Source organism: Pongo pygmaeus, chromosome 8 (assembly GCF_028885625.2).
Source record: "Pongo pygmaeus isolate AG05252 chromosome 8, NHGRI_mPonPyg2-v2.0_pri, whole genome shotgun sequence".
In the NCBI taxonomy this organism is placed as follows: domain Eukaryota; kingdom Metazoa; phylum Chordata; class Mammalia; order Primates; family Hominidae; genus Pongo; species Pongo pygmaeus.
This window is the reverse complement of record NC_072381.2, coordinates 21,089,384-21,110,676: the sequence shown is the minus strand read 5'-3', so window position 1 is coordinate 21,110,676 and position 21,293 is coordinate 21,089,384. Positions and strand designations below refer to the sequence as shown.

Below are 21,293 nucleotides of genomic sequence, written 5' to 3'. Positions count from 1 at the left end.
TCGTTATACTCTGAAAGAACAATTCAAAGAAATAACAAATTTATATTCAGGGTAGTTTTGTTTGAGTTTATTTAAAGAAACGAAACATACACAATCCCTATAATAGCTCTTGCTACTGATGTATTGATGGTGCTGACAAAGAGAAAACTCGGACCAGATGGTTTCCAAATAGTGGAACCACCTGGCTCATTGGCAATGCCAACTTATTGCTTTTCTCAAATAGCTGTACTCTCATGAACTATGAAATATAGGAGTGAGCTGTTCATGGGCCCAGGCAGAATGACATTCCAAGATTAGGATTCTTAAGAGAAGTAGAAACACTTATCCATGTCAACCTCAAACTGGCCCCCCTTTCCCACTTCTAGTAGTTTTAAGATCTTATTTTTAATTCTTTCTCTTTGTAATTGTAAAATCCAGTTCTTTATATCCACATTACAAAGAAAACAATATGATGGGCTCTTGAGGTATTTATTGTGGAGGAAAAAGAATGATCCTATGTCATTTTGAGAAACTGACCCAGAACTGGACTTGCTTGGAGTCCGTTAGTGTCTTCAGGCTGAGGGGACCATTTAGAGTCAGCAAAGGACAAATATAATTGTACCTGTAACACCATGAAATTATATTGAATCATGAAACTTGAAACTTCGCAGAAATACAGTCAAGATAATAGATTAACCGAAGCACAAACTCATGCAATAGTTTTTCTAATTATAATGTTAACAAAGTTTGGGATTTTCTTGAATTATTTAGTATCCGTTTTTTTCCTGTTGAAAATTCACGTTAATTTTTAAAAGTCAAACTAGCGAATTAACCTACACACTTTTCTAAGTTGGTGCTTTAAGACTGCAGTTATTTTACAGGTCATTTTAAGTAGTTATCTTAGTTATTTACTCATTTGATGGACAGCTACTGAGCATCTAATTGGAAGTATGGGTAACCATTAAAGGTCTGATATTGGCTAATGTATTTAACATGTAAGAACAATTTAAAAATTAAGATCTTGTTTACATTGTTGTTTAGAATCTAGTCTTTTAAAAAATAATGATTCATTTTAATTTAAATTACATTTCAAGGCTGGGTGCAGTGGCTCATGCTTATAGTTCCAGCACTTTGTGAGGTTGAGGTGGACAGATTACTTGCCCACCTCAGGAGTTCGAGAGGCAACATGGCAAAACCCCATCTTTACACAAAATACAAAAATTAGCTGGGTGTGGTGGAGCATGCCTGTAGTCCCAAGTACTCGAAAGGCTGAGATGGGAGGATCGCTTGAGCCCAAGAGGTTGAGACTGCAGTGAGCCAAGACTGCACCACTGCATTCCAGTCTGGGCAACAGAGTGAGATCCTGTCTAAAAGAAAAAACAAAAAACAAAAAACAAAAAAACTAAGCGATGGTCTTTGAAGTTTATGAAATATTTGAATTGCCATTTTGTAGCATGATAGGGTGGGAAGGGCAAAGACTTTGGGGACAGCATATCTGGGTTTGAATCCTGACTGTACTATTCACAGATGGCAACGCTAGTCCTGGGTTGTAACCACTAAACCACTAAGTCTCAGTTTCTCATATTATTTAGAATTCTTGGTCACAAGTGATAAAAGTACCCAATGCTCATTAACTCAAACAAAATGAGAATTTTGAGGATATTGGGGTACAAAATCCAAGGGTAGAAGTGTGCCTGCTTGGGCTTCAGGAACAGTGGGAGGTCAGGATTCAAATGCCATCAGACCAAGACTGTTTTTGGCAAATGAACTGCATCTGTTCCTCCACATCTGTGATGGCAAACATGGCTGTTGATAGTTCTAAAGTTTGATGTCTTAGAGTTTTAGTCACTAGAGAGAAAGATTCACTCCAGACTTTGGGTTCTAGTTCCTAGATCAAATATCTTGACTTGGACTGGCTTAGGCCAAATGAGGCCAATCCATGGTGGTTAAAGAAGGAGGTTAAATTAAAAAATGGCACCTCTTGACAAAGTCTACATGAAGAGAAAGAGGCTCAGGACCATTACTAGAAGGAGGGAGGATTTGGGTAGATCAAATTATAGGTTTCCGATACATTTCTCATATGTAAAAAAATGGTAGACTGGGAGCGATGGCTTATGTCTATAATCCCAGCACATTGGGAGGCAGATGCAGGAGGATCACTTGAGGCCCGGAATTTGAGACCAGCCTGGGAAATATAGTGTGACCCTGTCTCTACAAAATTGAAAGAAAAAGTTAGCTGGACATGGTTGCTCATGCCCAAAGTCCTAGCTACTCCGAGGGCTGAGGTGGGAGGATTGCTTGAGCTTAGGAGATTGGAGACTGCAATGAGCCATGATCATGCCACTGCACTCCATCCTAGGTGACAGAGCAATACTCTGTCTCTTAAAAAAAAAAAAAAAAAAAAGAAAAAGGTAAAATATCTTTTTTACAGAGTAATTTTGAAGATTAATCAGGATAGTCTGTTAAGTGCCTATAACAATGTCTGATACCTTATAGGTCTTCAATGAATCATAGCTGCTATTACATAGCAGGGAGGCAACATTCCAGCATTTCTTACCACTGACAGTGTAATTAATGTGGAGCTCTTACTGTTAGCTAAGAAGCCGTAATTCTTCACGTAACTCTTCAACACTTCTAATATATTTATTTTTAATAGTTTCTTTCTTATGGAAGATGTGAATTAGTGCTCTATTTCTAGTTGTAACATAGATTTTTTTAATAACCTGTAAAAATTTCTAGGAGATTTATATTTTAAATGAAATTCAGCATTAAGGAAATAATCTTTTACATGCTTTGATTAAAATGACTTGTTGAGATCCATGCTGTCTGTCATCCCTTTGTGTCATTTTTGTACACACTAAGTGTAATGCATTTACGTTGTTTTTTTTTAATTTTAATTTTATTTTTTGAGACAGAGTCTTGCTGTGTTGCCAGGCTGGAGTGCAGTGGCGCGATCTTGGCTCACTGCAGCCTCTGCCTCCCGGGTTCAAGCAATTCTCATGCCTCAGCCTCCCGAGTAGCTGAGACTACAGGCGCGCACTGCCACGCTCAGCTAATTTTTTTTGTATTTTTAGTAGAGACAGGGTTTCACCATGTGGGTCAGGATGGTCTTGATCTCGTGACCTCATGATCCGCCCACCTTGGCCTCCCAAAGTGCTGGGATTACAGGCATGAGCCGCTGCACCTGGCCTATATTGGTTTTTGAATTTGTATTTCTTTTTCTCTTCTGCTGTTTACAGGGTTTTTTTCTTCTTTTTTCAGTTTTGTAGAGTGGAAGAAGTATATCTTGTTATAGAAAAACAGTTGGTGTTTGCCTGATGAATAATGCCATTGCAGGTATGGGAGGGAGGTTAGGAACAATTTTAATGACATTATCAATCTGCATATCTAGAAACGCTGAGGAATAATCTGTCACTTTTATCAGCTGTGACGAGACTTTGAGATTTAGGACAGGTTATTTTCACTTTCATGACTGTTTTGTGTTAGTTCACTTCGTTTATATTTGCTTGATTCTTGTTTTATCCTGTTTCTTTTCTTTAAGCTAGTTAGGATGTAGCTTTTCTTTTCTGAATGACTCATTTCCTAATTAGTTATTTTCTAACTGGAAATTACTTATTTCCTAATACTTTATAATTCAGAATATGTACACAGGACCATTCCCTGTTGTGATTTCTTATTCTCTCCTTATTTTAACCTTGTGTGGTACCTTCTGGTTCAAAGTAATTTCAATAATATTCTATTCTATGGCCGGGCGCAGTGGCTCACGCCTGTAATCCCAGCACTTTGGGAGGCTGAGGCGGGCGGATCACGAGGTCAGGAGATTAAGACCATCCTGGCTAACGCAGTGAAACCTCGTCTCTACTAAAAATACAAAAAATTAGCCAGGCGTGGTGGCGGGCGCCTATAGTCCCAGCTACTAGGGAGGCCGAGGCAGGAGAATGGCATGAAGCCGGGAGGCGGAGCTTGCAGTGAGCCGAGATTGTGCCACTGCACTCCAGCCTGGGCAACAGAGTGAGACTCCATCTCAAAAAAAAAAAAAAAAAAATTCTATTCTATGTGTGAATTAAGCTATTTATATTTAAAAATTATAATCATATAAAGATGTGACTAAAGGATTAAGAGAACGTGTTCAGAAGCAAAATTTATCAATTGTCCAAATTATTAAATGCTATTAGTGAATTATTTTAGGCTTCAATTTTCTTTATTAATATAGATATAATTTTTTGCCTTGAATTAGTATTTTTGCCAGTGCTACCATTTTGGCAATGGTATTTCCCTGCTAATCTGATCTTTCCTAAAAGAAAATTTGAACAATTTTTGACTTCAACAGAAAGACCCGAAAACACTTTTATTGAAATGTAGATTGTGTTAAACTTTACTTTGGGTGATAATTTGTCTCTTTTGTGGCACTACAGGATCCATTACAGATAATAAATTAACTAATTTTAGGTTATGCAAATCTTTTGGTATCCTATACTAAGAAATATTCAATTAGTTCCACTTCCACTTCTGCTTATTTACAGAATGTTGTTTATGTTTTACTTGTGTTCACTTTGATATTTTTCACTTTGGCATCTTTTTCATTGTCAGATGAATTGAAAGACAACATCTGGGGAGATGCTGGGCAGGTGGATGTCAGAGAGACTTCCGCCTTCTATCAGCTCCATGACTTCTGCAAACTTCCTTCATCTGTAAAATGGACCTTAATGTGCATACCTGCTAAGATTTATCTGAAGATGATATATGTACCTTGTAATTATTGTTGCCTTTATTTATTTATATTCTATTAATTTTTTTTTTAAAGATGAGGTCTCGCTCTGTTTTCCAGGCTGGAGTGCAGTGGCATGATCACAACTCACTGCAGACTTCACCTCACAGGCTCAAGCAATCCTCACACCTCAGCCTCCTGAGTAGCTGGGACCACACGCATGTGCCACCATGTCCAGCTAATTTTTTTTTTGGGGGGGAGCAGAGACAAGGTCTCGCTATGTTGCCTAGGCTGGTCTTGAACTCCTGGGCTCAAGTGATCCTCTTGCCTTGGCCTCCCAAAGTGCTGGGATTACAGATGTGAGCCACTGTGCCCAGCCTATTTATATTCTTTTTTTGATCCAAAAAGGACTGAAGGAGCTCCTAAATGCAGATTGCACAGCCCCTGGCCATGGGGTAGGATGTTGAGTTATGATGAGTGAGTGAGTCAACATGTGTGTACAATAAGGAGTGCTGAGCACTTCTTACAGCTTATCCGCTGGGCTTCCCATCCTCGCTCTGCTCACACAATAATGTAAAGCACTCAGTACTATGCTTGGAACCCAGGAGCCACTTAATAGATGTCAGGCACTAGTATTACCTCATTTAATTCTCACAAAAGTGCTGTCCATATTGTACTAAAATTATGCATATTTTGTATATGAGGAAACTGAATCTCAGAGATTCTAAGTAACTTGCCTAAGGTCACACAGCTAATATGGTGGAGTCAGGGCCCAAGACAAGTTTGTGTAATTTCTGAGGCTATGTTTTTAAACACTAAGCTACACTTGAGTGTCTTAGGAGTAATTTTTAATTATCTTAACTGATTGAGAAATTGAAATGTGCTTTTTGGGGCCAGGCACGGTGGCTCACGCCTGGAATCTCAGCACTTTGGGAAGCCAAGGCAGACGGATCACTTGAGGTCAGGAGTTTGAGACCAGCCTGGCAACATGGCAAAACCCTGTCTCTACTAAAAATTCAAAAATTAGCTCAGTGTGGTGGTGTACGCCTGTAACCCCAGCTACTGAGGAGGCTGAGGCACAAGAATTGCTTGAATCCGGGAGGCAGAGGTTGCAGTGAATCAAGATTGTGCCACTGCACTCCAACCTGGGTGACAGAGAGAGACTCTGTCTCAAAAAAAAAAAAAAAAAAAGAAAGAAAAGAAAAAAAGTCCTTTTTAATGTATTTAGCATTTTTGTTTAGAATAAAAAAAAATCTTTCATTCTTTTTTAAGTAAAAGAACCCCAAATCTGGTAAAGTTGGATTGTGAATATGCATGGAAAACTGACAAAACAGTAAATATCACTAAGAGCCTCTGGGAATGCAGTAGAAGTTTAATTGAAAGCTTAGAAATCTATGGACATGATTTTTAATGCTTTTTAATTATGTTTAAACAGGTAATTATAATTTTAATTTTATTTAATTAACTATAGATTTACAAATTATGAGATTAATTTATAAAAAAGCAAATTTACTTTTGAGCTCATTCCTTTGACTTAACATTTGCTAAAATTAACTTCACCTTAAAAAAAAACTCTTAATCAGATTTTCTTTTGTACTGTTTAATTCCCGTCTAACATTGTGAGATTAACCAATTTTCTGCATTTTAGACCTTAAACATAAAAAACTAGATAGTAATCAATCATGAAATGGTTATTAAGCTTTTAATCTATGCTTAGCACCAAACAAAATGCAGTGAGAGAGAAAGAAGCATGTGGTCTACATTTTCTAGTACCTTAAAATCTGTGGAAAGATACAAGATGAGGACGAGCTATACAAGAACTATACATAATTGGGCACTAAATTTTGCAGATCGAATTAAGAATTTTGCATGTAGTTTTAATATATTGCGACCCTCACCATCTCCCTTTAAAGAAATGTGGAGTATCTATCATGTCATGAAAGGTAATGAAATTAGTCATGGATTTCATTGTATCAGAAATGTATGAAATAAAGAGCAGAATAACGAGAGTCAATAATACATGTGCCTGAGATTTTAGGCTTCTGTTAAACATATTCTGACAAGCTGCATTAAAGCAAATACTGTTCTCCTCCTATATATACTTCCGTCCTTGCATAGTTCTCACTGCTCTTGTCTGTTGTGATACATGCGATGCATCCCCTTGAACTTCTATGATTCCTCCCTCCTCCATATTTATATATTTATTTAATTATTTTAGAGATGGGGTCTTGCTCTGTTGCCCAGGCTTGAGTGCAGTGGTGTGAACATCGCTCACTGCAGCCTTGAACTTCTGGGCTGAGGCATTCCTCCTGTCTCAGCTTCCCTAGTAGCTGGGACTACAGGTATGTACCACCATGCCTGGCTGATTTTAATTTTTAATTTTTTTTTAAGAGGTGAGGCCTTGCTATGTTGCCTAGGCTAGTCTCAAACTCCATGCCTCAAGCACTCCTCCTGCCTCAGCCTCCAAAAGTCCTGCAATTGCAGGCATGAGCCTGGCCCTAATCCATATTTGGAATCCCTTTAACACCACCCTTTTGCACTCTCTCAATGCAATTTTTCCTACCTTTTTGCTTCAAGTCTGTTGCTGATATAAACAGCCTCACTAAGATGAAGAAACTCAGAGTGGCTGATTTAACTTTCTGCAAATGGTGGATACCCATTGACTAGCTCACCTGCCATTTATGAAAAAACCCAAGTCTTTGGCTGACTGAAAATATCAACTGAATTCCTGGTTATAATATTCATTTTCTCTTCTCTCACTCATGTTTTTTGTTTAACCTCTGGGTTCCTCAGTTTCTGCATCAGGACTTTTAAAACTCCATCCCTGCTTTCTTTGAAAATATTTTTATCGTAAGATAGTTGATCAACACAAAAGATTATATATAATGTGTACATGCAAGTTTTATAGTGTGATGATAAAAAGATAACATGTGAATTCACCATCAAATGTAAGAGCTAGAACATCACCAGTAATAGGGAAGCTCCCTGTACATTTTTCCACGAGCAGGTCTTGTCAGTATTCCCCTGAATGTTGTGTTATCAAGCTCCCTCCCACCATACATTCACCAGTATGCACTTTTTTTTTTTTTTTTTTGAGATGGAGTCTCGCCCTGTCACCCAGGCTGGAGTGCAGCGGTGTGATATCAGCTCACTGCAACCTCCACCTCCCAGGTTCAAGTGATTCTCCTGCCTCGGCCTCCCAAGTAGCTGGGACTACAGGGGTGCACCATCACACCCAGCTACTTTTTGTATTTTGAGTAGAGCTAGGGTTTGGCCGTGTTGGCCAGGCTGGTCTCAAACTCCTGACCTCAAGTGATCCACCTGCCCCGGCCTCCCAAAGTGCTGGGATCACAGGCGTGAGCCACCATGTCCAGCCCTGTGTCTACGTTTCTTGCTTTTTCCTCCCCTCAACATAATGTTTCTGAGACTCATCCACACTCTTAAATAATATTACATTGGATTTATTCATTCTCATGTGGATGGAGATTTAGGTTGTTTCCTATCTTTTTTTCTTTGAAAATAGAAACAATGTTATTAAGAACATGTCGGTCCAGGTCTCCAGATGCTCTCTCTTTGGAGAGAAGCATGATCTGGTGTAGAGCTGGTGAGCTGTAGGATGTGCCCATCCTTGAATTCATTGCCAAGTGTTATTTAATCTCCTTTTAGTTTGTCATTCAACAATTTACCAGTCTCTGGTCCCATTTGGCTTCCGTCTTCCTTCATCCACGATGGCTTTCTGCCTAACAGTGGCCTTTCTCTTTAGTGGATTCAATTGTCTCCATTTACTGATGTCTTATAATAGTAATAATTGTGCTGTTTGCAGCATTTGGGGAAGAGAACTTTTATCTCAGCGTTAGTAAATAATTACATTTGCCACTCTGCCCGTTATTTTGTTTTTCAGAAGTCTTCCTTTTTAGTCACTGTGAGCCTTTTCCTTAAGCTGGTCCAGAACTGCTCTGGTGTCTAGGCTGTCACCCTGCATGAACTTGGGAGGGCTAATTGCTGATGACTTCATTAACAGAAACTATCACCAAGGGTGCGCACTTTGGCAGAGGTGCGCATGCTTCAGCAGCAAAGGCTGTTTTTAAAATTTAGTGAAAAGAATGAAACTAATATTTGCTGAAGGGTCATATCCTTGCTTGGTATTTTCACATGTTATTTATTTTAACCTTGCAAAACATTCATTTAATGTGTAGCATATTGCATATTTTCTTGTTTTATTTTCTAAGTGAGGATCAGGAGTGGTAGAGAAATAGAGCAAATTAAGATCACAGAAAAGAATCAGGGTTTAAATTCAGGTTTCTTGATTCTTGCTTTAGCGTTCTAATCTATGCTGCAGGAAGTTATATATGTACACATGCCTATCATGTGTCTGCGCATACATGCAACATATACACACAGACAAGTAGAATGTCAACACATATAGACATACATAGAATGTCCATAATATATAGTATTCAATATTTGCAATAAGACATTTTGAAGTTACTTCTGAAGGCAAATATGGCAAAGCAAATTGCCTATTACGTGAATTTCTCACATTTGACTTTGAATGCGTTTTCAAAGTGCCTTTCTTCAATCTTGAAGGGATAAGACTGTAGGGAGATAAGACTGTGTTACTTCCCAGGTATGGCACATTCTCTTTCTGAGCTCAGGTTGGTAACTTAATTCTGTCCTCTCTCCTCTTTGCCCTTCCTGCTCCGTTCTGACAAGAGTGTGTAGCATGCCTGGTGGGGTCTTTCGGGGACGCCAGGGCCCTGAGGCTGGGCCCAAGAACTTTTGCTTTTTTCTGTGGTCCTGAGACAGTTCTCTGACAGTGGCTGACTGGGGGAGGGGACTGACATTGCCTGCTCCTACCTGGGCTTCTCGCTTCTGTCCTGCACACTTCCAAGGAGTTTGCAGGACAGCAGTCAGAGAAAGCCTTTTAAAACACAAGTCAGGGCATGCCGCTGTTCCGCATACAGACCTCCACAGGCCTCATGCCCCACAGGGAAGAAAAGCCAACATCCTCAGGGCCTGCAAAGCCCCGTGTGACCACTGTCTGCAGTCCTCTTCCTCTTCCCTCCCACTAAGGTTGCTCCATTCACAGTGGCCTTCCTTGACCTTTCTAAAGGGTTTTAGGGCTTTGCTCTGTCTGTTCCCTCTGCCTGCATAGTCTCCTGGAAGAACTCTGTGTGGCTTTCTTCCTCCCTCTTTGAGGCCTTACTGAAATATCACCTTCTTACTGGGGACTTCCCTGACCACCCTGTCTAGAAGGGCAGACTACCTGACACTTCACGTCCCCTTGTCTCGCTATTTTTCTCTCTTAGCGCTTCACACTAACATACCATTTATGACCTACATAGATCTTGTGTCTTTTTCATCTCTTGCATTGTAATTAACATAAGCCCCACGAGGGTAGGGACCAATGACTTCTCTTTGTCACATCATTTCTATACCTGGAACAGGTCTTGGCCTATAGAAGGTGCTCAGTAAAGATTTGCTGAATGAGCAAAGGATTGTCCATGAAAGTAATGCCCTTTCCTTGATAGAATCTGCTATTTATCTAAACAATTACATCTTGTAACATGCATAGGAAGAATCAGGGCATAGAAGTCAATGAGAAATTTACATGTTTGTATTTACTGGGAGCCTTGTCATACGTGTGTACAACACATGGACACGGGGGCTGGTTATGTTCATCAGAATTCTTTTGATTGTAAAAGGAAGAGATTAGCTCACGTAACCGGCAAACCTGGTATTTCTGGCTTTTGGAAGAGTTAAATTCAGGTGCTCAAATGGTGATGTCAGGACTCTATCTCAATCACTCTTTTGCTTGCCTCTGTGTTGACTTCATTATCAGATGGTGGCCACATGGTAGTCAGCAACTCCACTTTTACAGCCAATTAAACTAGCCAGACCATAGCAAAAGAGCACCCCAATATGGTTTGGATGTTTGTCCCCCTCAAATCTCATGTTGAAATGTGATCCTGAGCATTGAAGGTATGGACTAATGGGAGGTGTTTGGATCATGGGGGTGGATCCCTCATGAATGGCTTGGTGCCCTCCCCACAACAATGAGTTCACGTGAGAGCTGGTTTAAAGAGCCTGGCACATTCCCCTGCCCTTGCTCCCTGTCTTGCCATGTGACACGCTGGCTCCCCTTCACCTTCCATCATGATTGGAAGCTTCTTGAGGCTCTGACCAGAAGCAGATGCTGGCACCATGCTTCCTGTACAGCTTACAGAACCACAAGCCAAATAAACCTCTTTTCTTTGTAAATTACCCAGTCTCAGGTATTCCTTTATAGCAGCACAAATAAATGACACAACCCCTTTCCCAAGAGTTCCTGCCAGAGTCCCAGAACTGAGGGTCCTGGATGCTTGCAAGATTATGTGGCCCTCCCAAGATCTATCACAGGGTCTGTGGATGTGGTGTCGTTTTTGGCTGGATGAGGTCACGTAAGGGCAAAGGGGCCACATGAGATTGGAGAGAGGCATCCTGCTACTTCCCTCTGTCCTCTGTTCTCTTTTTATATCCACTTGCCTCCTAGAATCAGACTACACATGACTGACAAACCATCTGATACCACATTTAAAATTAGACCTAAGTAAATAGGATGAAAGTGGGTGGGAGTGTGGAAGAGAGAGAGCTGACGAGTGGCTCGGAGTTTCCCTATGTGTAGTAAAGAAATACTGGTGGGCTGGTGCTTGAACTGGTGCTGAGAGGGTAAGAGGCTTGGCTGTGTTTCACACCATTCAAAAGAAATAGGAATCCTGCAACATTCTGCAAGCCATTTATAGAGGTGATTGTACACTTCTCAAAGCTAGTCACCCAACCAGGCAAGCCAAAGTCAGATGATTCTTTTGTGTCTTGTGAATGTAGAAAGGATTGTTGAACAGTAGTCAGCTCAAAACCTGTGATCCTAGGCTGGGTGTGGTGGTGGCTGATGTCTGCAATCCCAGCACTTTGGGAGGCTAAGGTAGGAGGATCACTTGAGGCCAGGAGTTCAAGGTCATCCTAGGTAACATAGTGAGAACCCATCACTACCAAAACAAAAAGAAAAAACCAAAAATACCTATGATTCTAGAATTTATTGGTTTTTCTTTTCACCTCTGTCTTTGGAAATTGCTATTAAAAAATACAAACGAGTAACAAAAATAATATGTGATTGTGCCTTCTGTGAGACTGGTGTTAGGAATGCTAGAACTTGTTTCACAGGCATTTCTTCCTATGCCTTCATGCTTGTTGCTATTCCAACCTTGTCATCCTTTTAACTTTTATTATTTTACTACTCTGAGCTCCAGTGCTTACTACCAGCAAAGCTAAATAGCTTGCCTGCTTAGTTAGGCATGAAACACTGAGAATGTGCCAGCGTGTGGATCTTTACCCATGCTGGGAGATGGAGGGTGAGAAGGCTAATCTCTCAGCATTTTATGTGGAGAAAAATATTGCAGTTTATTTGACCTTTTACTTATGGGAATAAAGTAAGGGGTTTAGTGCTTTTACAGATCGAAAGTACAGAGAGAAGAATTAGGTATTCTTAAGCTAAAAGCGATGAGAGTATCTCGATTTCCCTGTGTGTGTGTGTGTGTGTGTGTGTTTGTTTTTCTTTCAAGCTTGTCCGGTAAAAGAAAATCTTGCAGTATCCTTGAGGATAATAATGCTTGATAGAATTGTGTATTTAAATACAGACATGACTCAACAGAAACAGCCATTCCATGTTCAACGAAGTGAACTTTTCTACCTTCTGCAGAAGACTACACTACACTAACAATCATATTGAATAGGCAACCCTAAATTAACTTAATTAATTTTAATGATCAATTTAAGTGTTAATTGGGAGCTTGTAATTTTGAATGTAAAATGGGGATTCTATGGATTATCAAAATATGTTTCCACATTTCTTGATATTTAGGTTTAAAAAAAGAACAGTCAAAGTGATGTAACCATCTCAATCATTAACAAGCCGAATCTTTAACTGGTGGGACAGTTATTGTCATTATGCTAATAACAGGAGATGGGGTTCTGTAAGATGAAGCATAAGCTGTTCCAGTCCTCCGAGGAAACAGTAAAATTAAGCTCCATTGGGTTGTAATTAGAAAAGAAGTATATTTAAATACTGAAAAAAGTCTTCGCTACTTCGGCACACAGTATGCCGAGGGCATGTGTGAGCAGCTTTTTAATCTCTAGGTGTGGCCTATTTTATAAATATTTTCATAAGCATTTATATACTTGCCATTTGGCAATACAGCATTGTGTAATTGTATCCATATGTTTGCCTTCTGAAGTTGAATAAAAACTTCTTGGACAGGGCTAGCTGTCAATTCTTCGTCTCCCTCCTCCATAGGGCAGTTTAGGCTCAAAATGAGGCTTTTTCACTGACAGGTGGGCACAAGAGGAGAAGAAGATTTAGCTTTCTTTTTCCACATTTTCTTTCCTTTCACAGTGGTAATGGTATTAGTGGTGATAATCATAATAGCTAGTATGGAGTACTTGTTTCTGTCAGCCGGATTCATGCATCAATTAGTCCGATCCCATCCCTACAACCTGTTAAATAGCCATTGTTGTTATTGCCGCTGTACAGATGACACCACTGAGCACAGAGTGGTTAAAGAACTTGCTTAAAGTCACACAAATAGTAAGTGGAGTTTCTGGGACACAAACCAGGTAGCCTGGCTGTTTCCTTCTGGCTCTTAACTGCACCTCCGGCCGAGACCTGTGTTTTTAGCCATTGTTTCCAATTCCAGCAGCTTCGTTGGCCCAGCCTATCCTGAGTGGGATTTGGGATCCCTCTGTTCACTTTTCTTTTCCCCCTTCTTGTTAGGTCAAGTACAAAAGAGATTTTGAAGAAAGCAAAGGGAGGGGCTTCAGCATTGTCACGGACACTCCTGAGCTACAGAGACTGAAGAGGACTCAGGAGCAAATCAGTAACGTAGGTGCCTGTTTATTCAATAGCATGATGGCTCTGACGTGCATTTCCGGATGAGAAAGGGAGGCTGGGTGACTTGGAAGTGTTTGTGTTGCTGTGGGGTGCAAGCAGTACTCTGTGCACGCATAGACTATGCCAATTTCATCTGGTAAACCCTGCCCTCTGGTTCCATTACAGTTATCTAGGGCCCAGTGCTTAGTTACCTAATAGAAGGTCTCCTTATTCCATTTTGAATGGTTCTCAGCTTTCAAATTTTTCCAAAATAGGCCTTTTATAATTAAAATAAGAAACTTGAAAGTTAAGTTTTGACTGTGGATAAGCATATAAAATATACATATAAGGTTAGGAGTCTTAAAAAAAATCTCCTATTTGCTGACTATGTGTCCATAAGATTTCATACTTTGAATTAGTTATTTGTTGAAATCAGGTATTACATCTTACTTTTGAAATAAACATTTATATATGTAGTTGCTTTGTACTTGAAGCTGTGCCTTGTTTATTAATATAGTTTCCTTGAAAGAGAAAATGGAGACTAGCAGAAGTTCAAAACATATTAGGGAGGTATTAATTCAGTACTTATTAAAGGTGGATAAACAGCTCTTCTTAGTTTTTGTAATTCACACCTGTGATTATGTTTCTTCCAAAATATTATGTGAAGTGTGTCAGGATGTATTTTTCTTCACAAAAATTAATTCAATGTTAGATATCCAAGAGGAAATATGAATGAAAATTAACAAATGTGTGAGTGACATAAAAGTATGAGCAAACAGGCAACACTCATACCATTTTTAATGAGAACTGTATTTTGTGCGTCACTTATAAAGTCACTAAAGTTTGTATATCTAGGTGTTATAACTGATGTAGCCTTAATTTCCAGGACATGTTTAATTAGCAGATGGTTTTAAACTCACTGATATTTGGTCATCATCATGAGATGTATGTATACATGTATATATGTGTGTGTGTACATATAATACATGTGTATATATTATATATGTGTTTATATATAAATATGTGTATATATACATACATATATAATATATACACACATACATATATAATTTGAAGCTAGAATTATATATAATTTGAGAAAAAACTTTTTATATGCCTAAAGTTCAAAAACAGAATTATTTCATGTTAAACAATTTATTAGGAAGTGGGAGGATGCAAAGTACACATTGTTTTTTGCTCTTTAAGTGTACATTTTATATTAGTAGGGATTTCCTTTGAAGAAAGAGAGTTGAATTTTAAGACTTCATGACATTTGTCCCTTAGTTTTTCTACCCCATCCCAGCAATCCATCAGTCATGAATACTGAAGATCACTGCCTTATTTTTCTTCCTCTTTATTCTTTCCTTAAACCAAAAACCTATTTTTGCTTTTAAAAATGCAAATCAATGATCTGTTTCACTGGCAGTTACATTTAATAACAGTTCTTTCTTTGGATTATTTTTGGCAAATGTTTATTTAAAAAATAATTCTGCCAAAAACAGTTATATCATACATCTTCAACAATCACTGAATTTTATTTCAAAAAGAACTAAACCTTTCTACCTAAGACATCCATGTGACAGCTAACATAAGGATTGCAGCTGATCAAAGGTAAGCCTTTTAATTTTTATTCAAATTTAGTCAATATTCATGTTTAATTAGAAAATACTGATCATTTTACCAACCTTTATCATTAGCAGGAATATACATTTTATTCAATACCAGAGGTCGTTTGCAGATCCATTCTTAATTATGCAAAATACCCTTATCACACAGGTATGTATTAATCTATATTTATCATATATAATATGTTATATAGACAGCAGTATAAAAAGCACCATTTAGATTAAGCCTATTATTTAGACAACACTGGTTTTTAAAAGCATGTAACTTAGACAACATCTCTTTTTTAAAAAAAACTTTTTGCGATGTCTTGATGTTAGCAGCCATAGCAGTTTTATAAGTAGTTCTGTTAGCCAAGATGAGGCATATTAAATGTTTGGATAGCTGTAAAAAATATAGACTTCATAATATTACCATTAGGGACCAACTCTTAAAGAAGGGAGGCTGTTAAGTGCTCTGAGGTCTGGTGAATTTATTATTCATTTATAAGACTGCCACTTCATGAACTTTTTCCCTTACCTCACTAGGTTTTCCATATTACTCAAGGATCTTTTTCTATAAGAAACTTGGGTTGATCCAAAAAGTAGTACTTTGGCAAGTCCAGTTTTCCATATTACTTTAATCTAAACCCACTGAACAATATTGGCTAAAACCCAAACAGATATTTTTTGACAGTGGCTGGATTGTGTCTGTTATGAGAGGAAACAGGTGAGAAAGTGTCTAGACTGGAAAGACCCAGAATCTTCCGGCTAGAGATGCTGGGAAATTATAATCCTGAAAATTATAAATCCTGAAGATTATTAGGGGTATGAAATTTGTGAGTCTTGCATTTGAGTGCCAAGTTTAATATAGGTTAATGTAGGTAGGTTAACTAAGATTGGCAGTCTTTGCTATCTTTATGTTTCCCTGTGTTTCATTTTCTCTTATTTGTTTCTGGTTTATCTCTGAATATTGTGTGGCTCTTTCTTAGCTGCTTTTAATCTCTCTTGTATAAAGACATAAAGCAGTGAATTTAATGACAACTCCTAGGTGTTTTGGGTAATATGTTACGGATGAATGGAAATTTTTGATTGCTTATGTCTATGTCAATGTTTTGAAATTTTTTCAGCTATTCTTATGATCGTTTATTGAGGATTTGAAATCATTTGGAAATGACCACTCAGTCTGCATATGTTACTGAGGTGTGGGATAAAATACAACCGTAAATTTCAAATTGAGTGTGATGAAAGAGGTGAGAGTGGGTGAACTTGCCTTCTCTGGGTAGCTATAATGACAACATATTGAACATGGGAGATTTATTAAATACTGCAATTGATAATTCTTCTGCTATGTTACCCACTTAGTGTAGCCACAGAACAAAACAAGAAAAGAGGCAGGATTTCAGAATTGACTAAATGGCTAGGAAGAAAAAGAACTTGGCTTCTAAAATAAAGGAAAATTATTTTTTTCCCCACGAAATTCCAGAAGATGTCTTCATCTCATTGAATATATTAATATTCAGATGGGGTTTGGTTGCTTATGAAATTGAATGTTAGGCTTGGGAACAGTTTTTATAGGAAGTCAGGAAATCCAGCCAAATCGTTTAATTGAAGATAATGTTTAGAAGTCTAGGTTTTGTTTAAACTGTATCTCTTCAGCAGAATGAAACCTGACAGCCAATGTGTTCAGCACTGACTTAGGAACTGTGGGCCAGAAAGCCCTGCCCTACAGATTTTCACAACTGTGTCACTTAATTGCCATCCACCCTCTCCTTGCCCCCAGACTCTAGGGCATAAATTCAGAAATGGCAGAAGTATCTTTGTACATCACATTTTCTTTATTTACCAATATTTTAGGAAAATATTCTTAAGGGACAGTGTCCAAATATGAATTGAGGAATACTGTGCCCATGGGCATTAAAAAAAACAAAACACGCCTTTCTGTGGCTGCTACAGGGCTAGCTCATGTGGGTAACTGTAAACGCTCTTTCTAATTTCAGGTGGTTCCCACCTTCAAGTTTACAAGCAATGCATTCAGGGTACCTGCAGCAGGATCTCAAAGCAGAACCATCGCCAGACGTTCAAGGGACTCAGGCTAGCCTTGGGAAAATTACTGATGTTTCGTTCTGGCTGTTTACCCACTCATATCAGCTGCACTTTCAATTAGCTGAGACAGTCTGGGGATAAATTGTGAAATAAAATGGTGAAGTCAAACCCCAAGAGACTTTTACAGACTTTGTGCCATAGATGAAAACTGGATGTTTATTTTCTAATTTATTTCAGGGGGAAGAGAAATATCAAGTGAACGGGAAAGAAACAAAAATCGACCAGATGACAAAATCGTGTATTTTAAAGACTGACTGAAATGGTGAGTGTACCATTATTTGATTTGTCAGGATTTCTGCGTGTTCTTGACAAATGGAGAAAATAGTTTTGCATGTCTGTGTGTGTATATCTGTGTATGTACCTCTGTGTGTTGACTTCAATGAGAGTGTCTAAAACCCCATTTTCCTAGATCACTATAGACTAATGTCTATAGACATTAGTGTTTCACCTGCCCTATATTATTTCCCTTACCTTGTCAATGTTCACAATTTTGGTTATCTGTCTGCTTTCCCAAATATCCTTTTTTGCTACCACTTTCAATTCTGCATACCCATTCATAAGAAATGCTTGCCTACTTTACAAGAAAAGCTAAGAATGGCACTTTAAAAAAAGTATGCCAAAAAGTAACCTCTCTATAATTTGATCTTGCAATATAATTATTTTTAGCTCTTCTCCTACACTACATAATTTTTCACTGACTTCTTAGAATGTAAAATAAATTATATGCCCACCAATAAGCTCACACGGATACTGCTGATTTAGTTCCCTGAGATTTTGTGAGTTAGCTTCAACAATATTAGATTATTGGGACTAAACATTGCCTAATAATTGAATAGTAGTGTCTATGGGCTATTAAAAGATTTGATTCAAAGTTCGATTGAGTGCAAGGCTGAACATGAGGGTAGGGACAATTATCTAGGGATTTGGTCTCTGTTTGAAATTTAAATAAATCATTTTGCCAGAGACTGACTGTAACCATGTTCAGGCTGCTGACAGTGTGAAATTGAGTTGTATGGTGGACAGAAGACAAGCAGTCAAGAGAAATCACCAAAGGCGAAATTTGTTATGTAATTGGGTCAACTCATGCATGAGCAATGCATGCTAATTGTAAACTGGTGGCAAAATTATTGTGTATGAGGCATTAGGTCTTATATGAATCTGAACAACTGACACTGAAGGAGATTTTTTTTCTTTTTATATTCAGCAAACTTTTTTCTTTAAATATGAGAAAGGTAAAAATTATAAAGTCATTTGTTGAAATACATTATTTGTTAATTTTGCTCTTTGTACAAGAAGCAGAAGTTTTATAACTACTGAAACATTTATGTAAAAGCTTCTGATTTTGAGTAGTAAAATCTAGTATACTAAGCAGTTTGACATGAGAATGAATGTTATTTTTAGTGTAAGTCATAAGTGGGTTGATTAACATAGATGATTAGTTATGAGGTCAGTGGTTTAGATTTAAGCTCTTGAAGGCTAGTATTTTTACAGAGTGAATCTCTATATTGCTTTAGTGGACTAGACCTTATCTGTAGCTCATCTCAACCAATAACTCTGATGAATTCCCAGTGAATAGTGTGGTCAGTAGCATTATCTTTAAAGACAAAGATTAAAAAAAGAGAAAGTGATAGGGCAATAACACATATTTTCTCATAATACCTAACACATGTATGAATACCTCATTTATTTTGAAACACTTTGACATACCCTGTTTAATTAGATCCTCTGAACAACTGCTCCTCGGGAAAAGTATTTCTATAAGGATTACTTATATTTTCATGTGAGAAATGTACGGAAAATTACCTCTTGGTCCTTTCTTGTTTCCAAATCCGTGGTTTCCCTTACACCTGGTTTTGCTTTATTTTTCCATGTAGAGCAGAACTTCAAAGGCTGATCTCTTCTTTTTAGCCTCAATTTTTCAGCCACAGTCACTTAAAGAAACAAATACATCCCAGACCAATAATTACTTGTGCATGTCAAATAAAAGAGTTTTGGTTGTAAAATGGCATTGTCTAAAGGGGAGGTTTGAGAAGAGCCCCGGTAATAAAAGAATTAACACATATGACTTTTTTTTTTTTTTTTTTAAACAGAGATGAGGGATTCAGCAAACAATTTGTGAAGATCCGTTTTTCATGAAATCCTTTTTTCCCATATTCCTTTCTTTTCAGTTTCGCTGTGTTCAGGCCATTATCTTGCCTGAGTTACTGCAGTAACTTCCTAATTGGCCTTATCTCCTTCTGTTCCTTTCATTGCATCTAAAACACAATCACCAGATGAGTTGTTCTAAAATATCTTTTTCATCAAGACCCTAATTATGACCCACTAAAATGCTTTCCATGGACCTCCAGTTTGAGTAGGATAAAGTCTAATCTCCTAAACCCTTTAATTCTGACTCTAAGGACCCTCCACAATCTGCTCCTAAATGGCTATTTTTCACCTTATCTTTCACTGCCCTTCATCACTGTTCTTCGATTTCTTTTAGGCCTGCCTGCTTACTCTGTTCTGGGCTTTTGCATGAGTCATTCTGCATGTTTAGGACAATTTCACACTATCTGTAAATGACAGCCCAGCCCCCTGATCCCAGACACATACTCAAACCCAGCTACAGTGATGTGTCTCATCTCTGAATTATTGTGGGGCTTTGTGCTATAACACTATCATTTGTACCACTCATTTCACAAATCATATTCTCCACTTTGGTTTTAGTTAGCATATTATGTGTCTATATGTCTGACCTCCTTAACTTCCCATAGGTGAAGATCATCCATGCCTCTTTCCATTTATGTTTTATGTCTGCAAGAACGCGCCAGATGGTGCTTTATACTTTGCCTTTCTTGTCACCTCTCTAATTTAGGGCCCTCCCTACCCCTTGATAGGAATATGGGAATAGTCTCTTGACTTGGGCTATTCTCCTTATAGTTTCTTGCAAGGTTTTCCTAAAATGCACATCTGATCATGTCACATCCTCTTTTAAAATCTGTTAAGTCTCTCTACTGCCTTTAGGATAAAATGTAAAATCTTTTGCCTGGAATGTGAGGCTGTCCCTGGCTTAGTGCTAGCTGAGACCTCTAGCCTGGGAGGCCCTCTTGCAACCTGAACCCATCCATTTCACACTTCTGCCTGCAAGGCCCTTCATACCTCTCCCCATCCACACTGGCTCAGAGGCTACCATTGAGACAGCCAGATGGGAGGGGGTCCCCGGAAAAACTCCAACCAGCCTGCGCACTAGGGTAGAGCCTCGGGAAGTTTGTGCTGTTTGCAGACGGGGGGCGGGGTGGTGGTGGGGGAGCCAGGCCCCCTCCTCTTCCTGTGTGGAACCTGGAATTCGAACTATGAGGCAGGAAGCTCTCTAGCAGGGGACCCTGGCCTTACAGGGAGTCCCTGTTTCCCCCTTTTCTTCCTTTCACCCAGCAAAACCCTGTCTTACTCATCATTCAATTTGTCTGCGAGCCTGAATTTTCATTGCCGTGGGACAGAAGACCCCGTCTTTAGTGGAACTAAGGAAAAGTCCTGCAACACCATCTTTCCCTAGCTGCTCTGACAGTCAGCTTCTATAGCTGCATTATGAGTTTTCCTACCCTCAGACTGAACTCTTTGAAGAAATGGGCTGTGTCTTTTTTCTCTACAGACCCAGGGCCTAGCCTACTGCCAAATTTAATAAACAAATGAATCGACCATTTGTGTCAACAAATCTTTTTATTTTTTACTTTGATGAGTGAATCTCTTGGCCTTGTGTGAATTTCATCTTACAGTGAAGATTATTACTAGGAGTTCTAATCTCTTTCAAGGTCTAGATATCCATTGCACATCAGTTTTCTTCTTGAAAGCTCCCAGATTTTTTTTTCTATTGTATCATTTTCTAGCACAAAGTAGTTATCAAATAAATATTTATTCAGTAAATAGCTGGATTATTTTATGGGATTACTTTCTCTATATCCAGGGTGTTTTTTCTTTCTTTTTTTTTTTCCTTAAGAAGAGTTTGCCATCCCATCCACTT

The 21,293-nt window shown here is 38.5% G+C and overlaps 1 protein-coding gene across 7 annotated transcripts in view; it reads left to right on the top strand.

Moving 5' to 3' along the window:
- NEBL (nebulette) overlaps positions 1 to 21,293 on the top strand; it is a 399,766-nt gene that overhangs the window by 199,451 nt on the left and 179,022 nt on the right. For 4 of the 7 annotated variants that reach the window (XM_063669620.1, XM_063669623.1, XM_063669619.1 and 1 more), the window contains exon 1: positions 17,275 to 17,558. Coding sequence is in view for 2 of the 7 variants with exons in the window: in XM_054503213.1 (XP_054359188.1) it covers positions 13,494 to 13,601 (108 nt within the window). In the remaining 5 variants the exon portion in view is untranslated. Of the gene's footprint in view, positions 1 to 13,493; positions 13,602 to 17,274; positions 17,559 to 21,293 lie in introns of those variants that run through there. The other 3 variants (XM_054503213.1, XM_063669624.1, XM_063669621.1) reach the window with 2 other exon arrangements.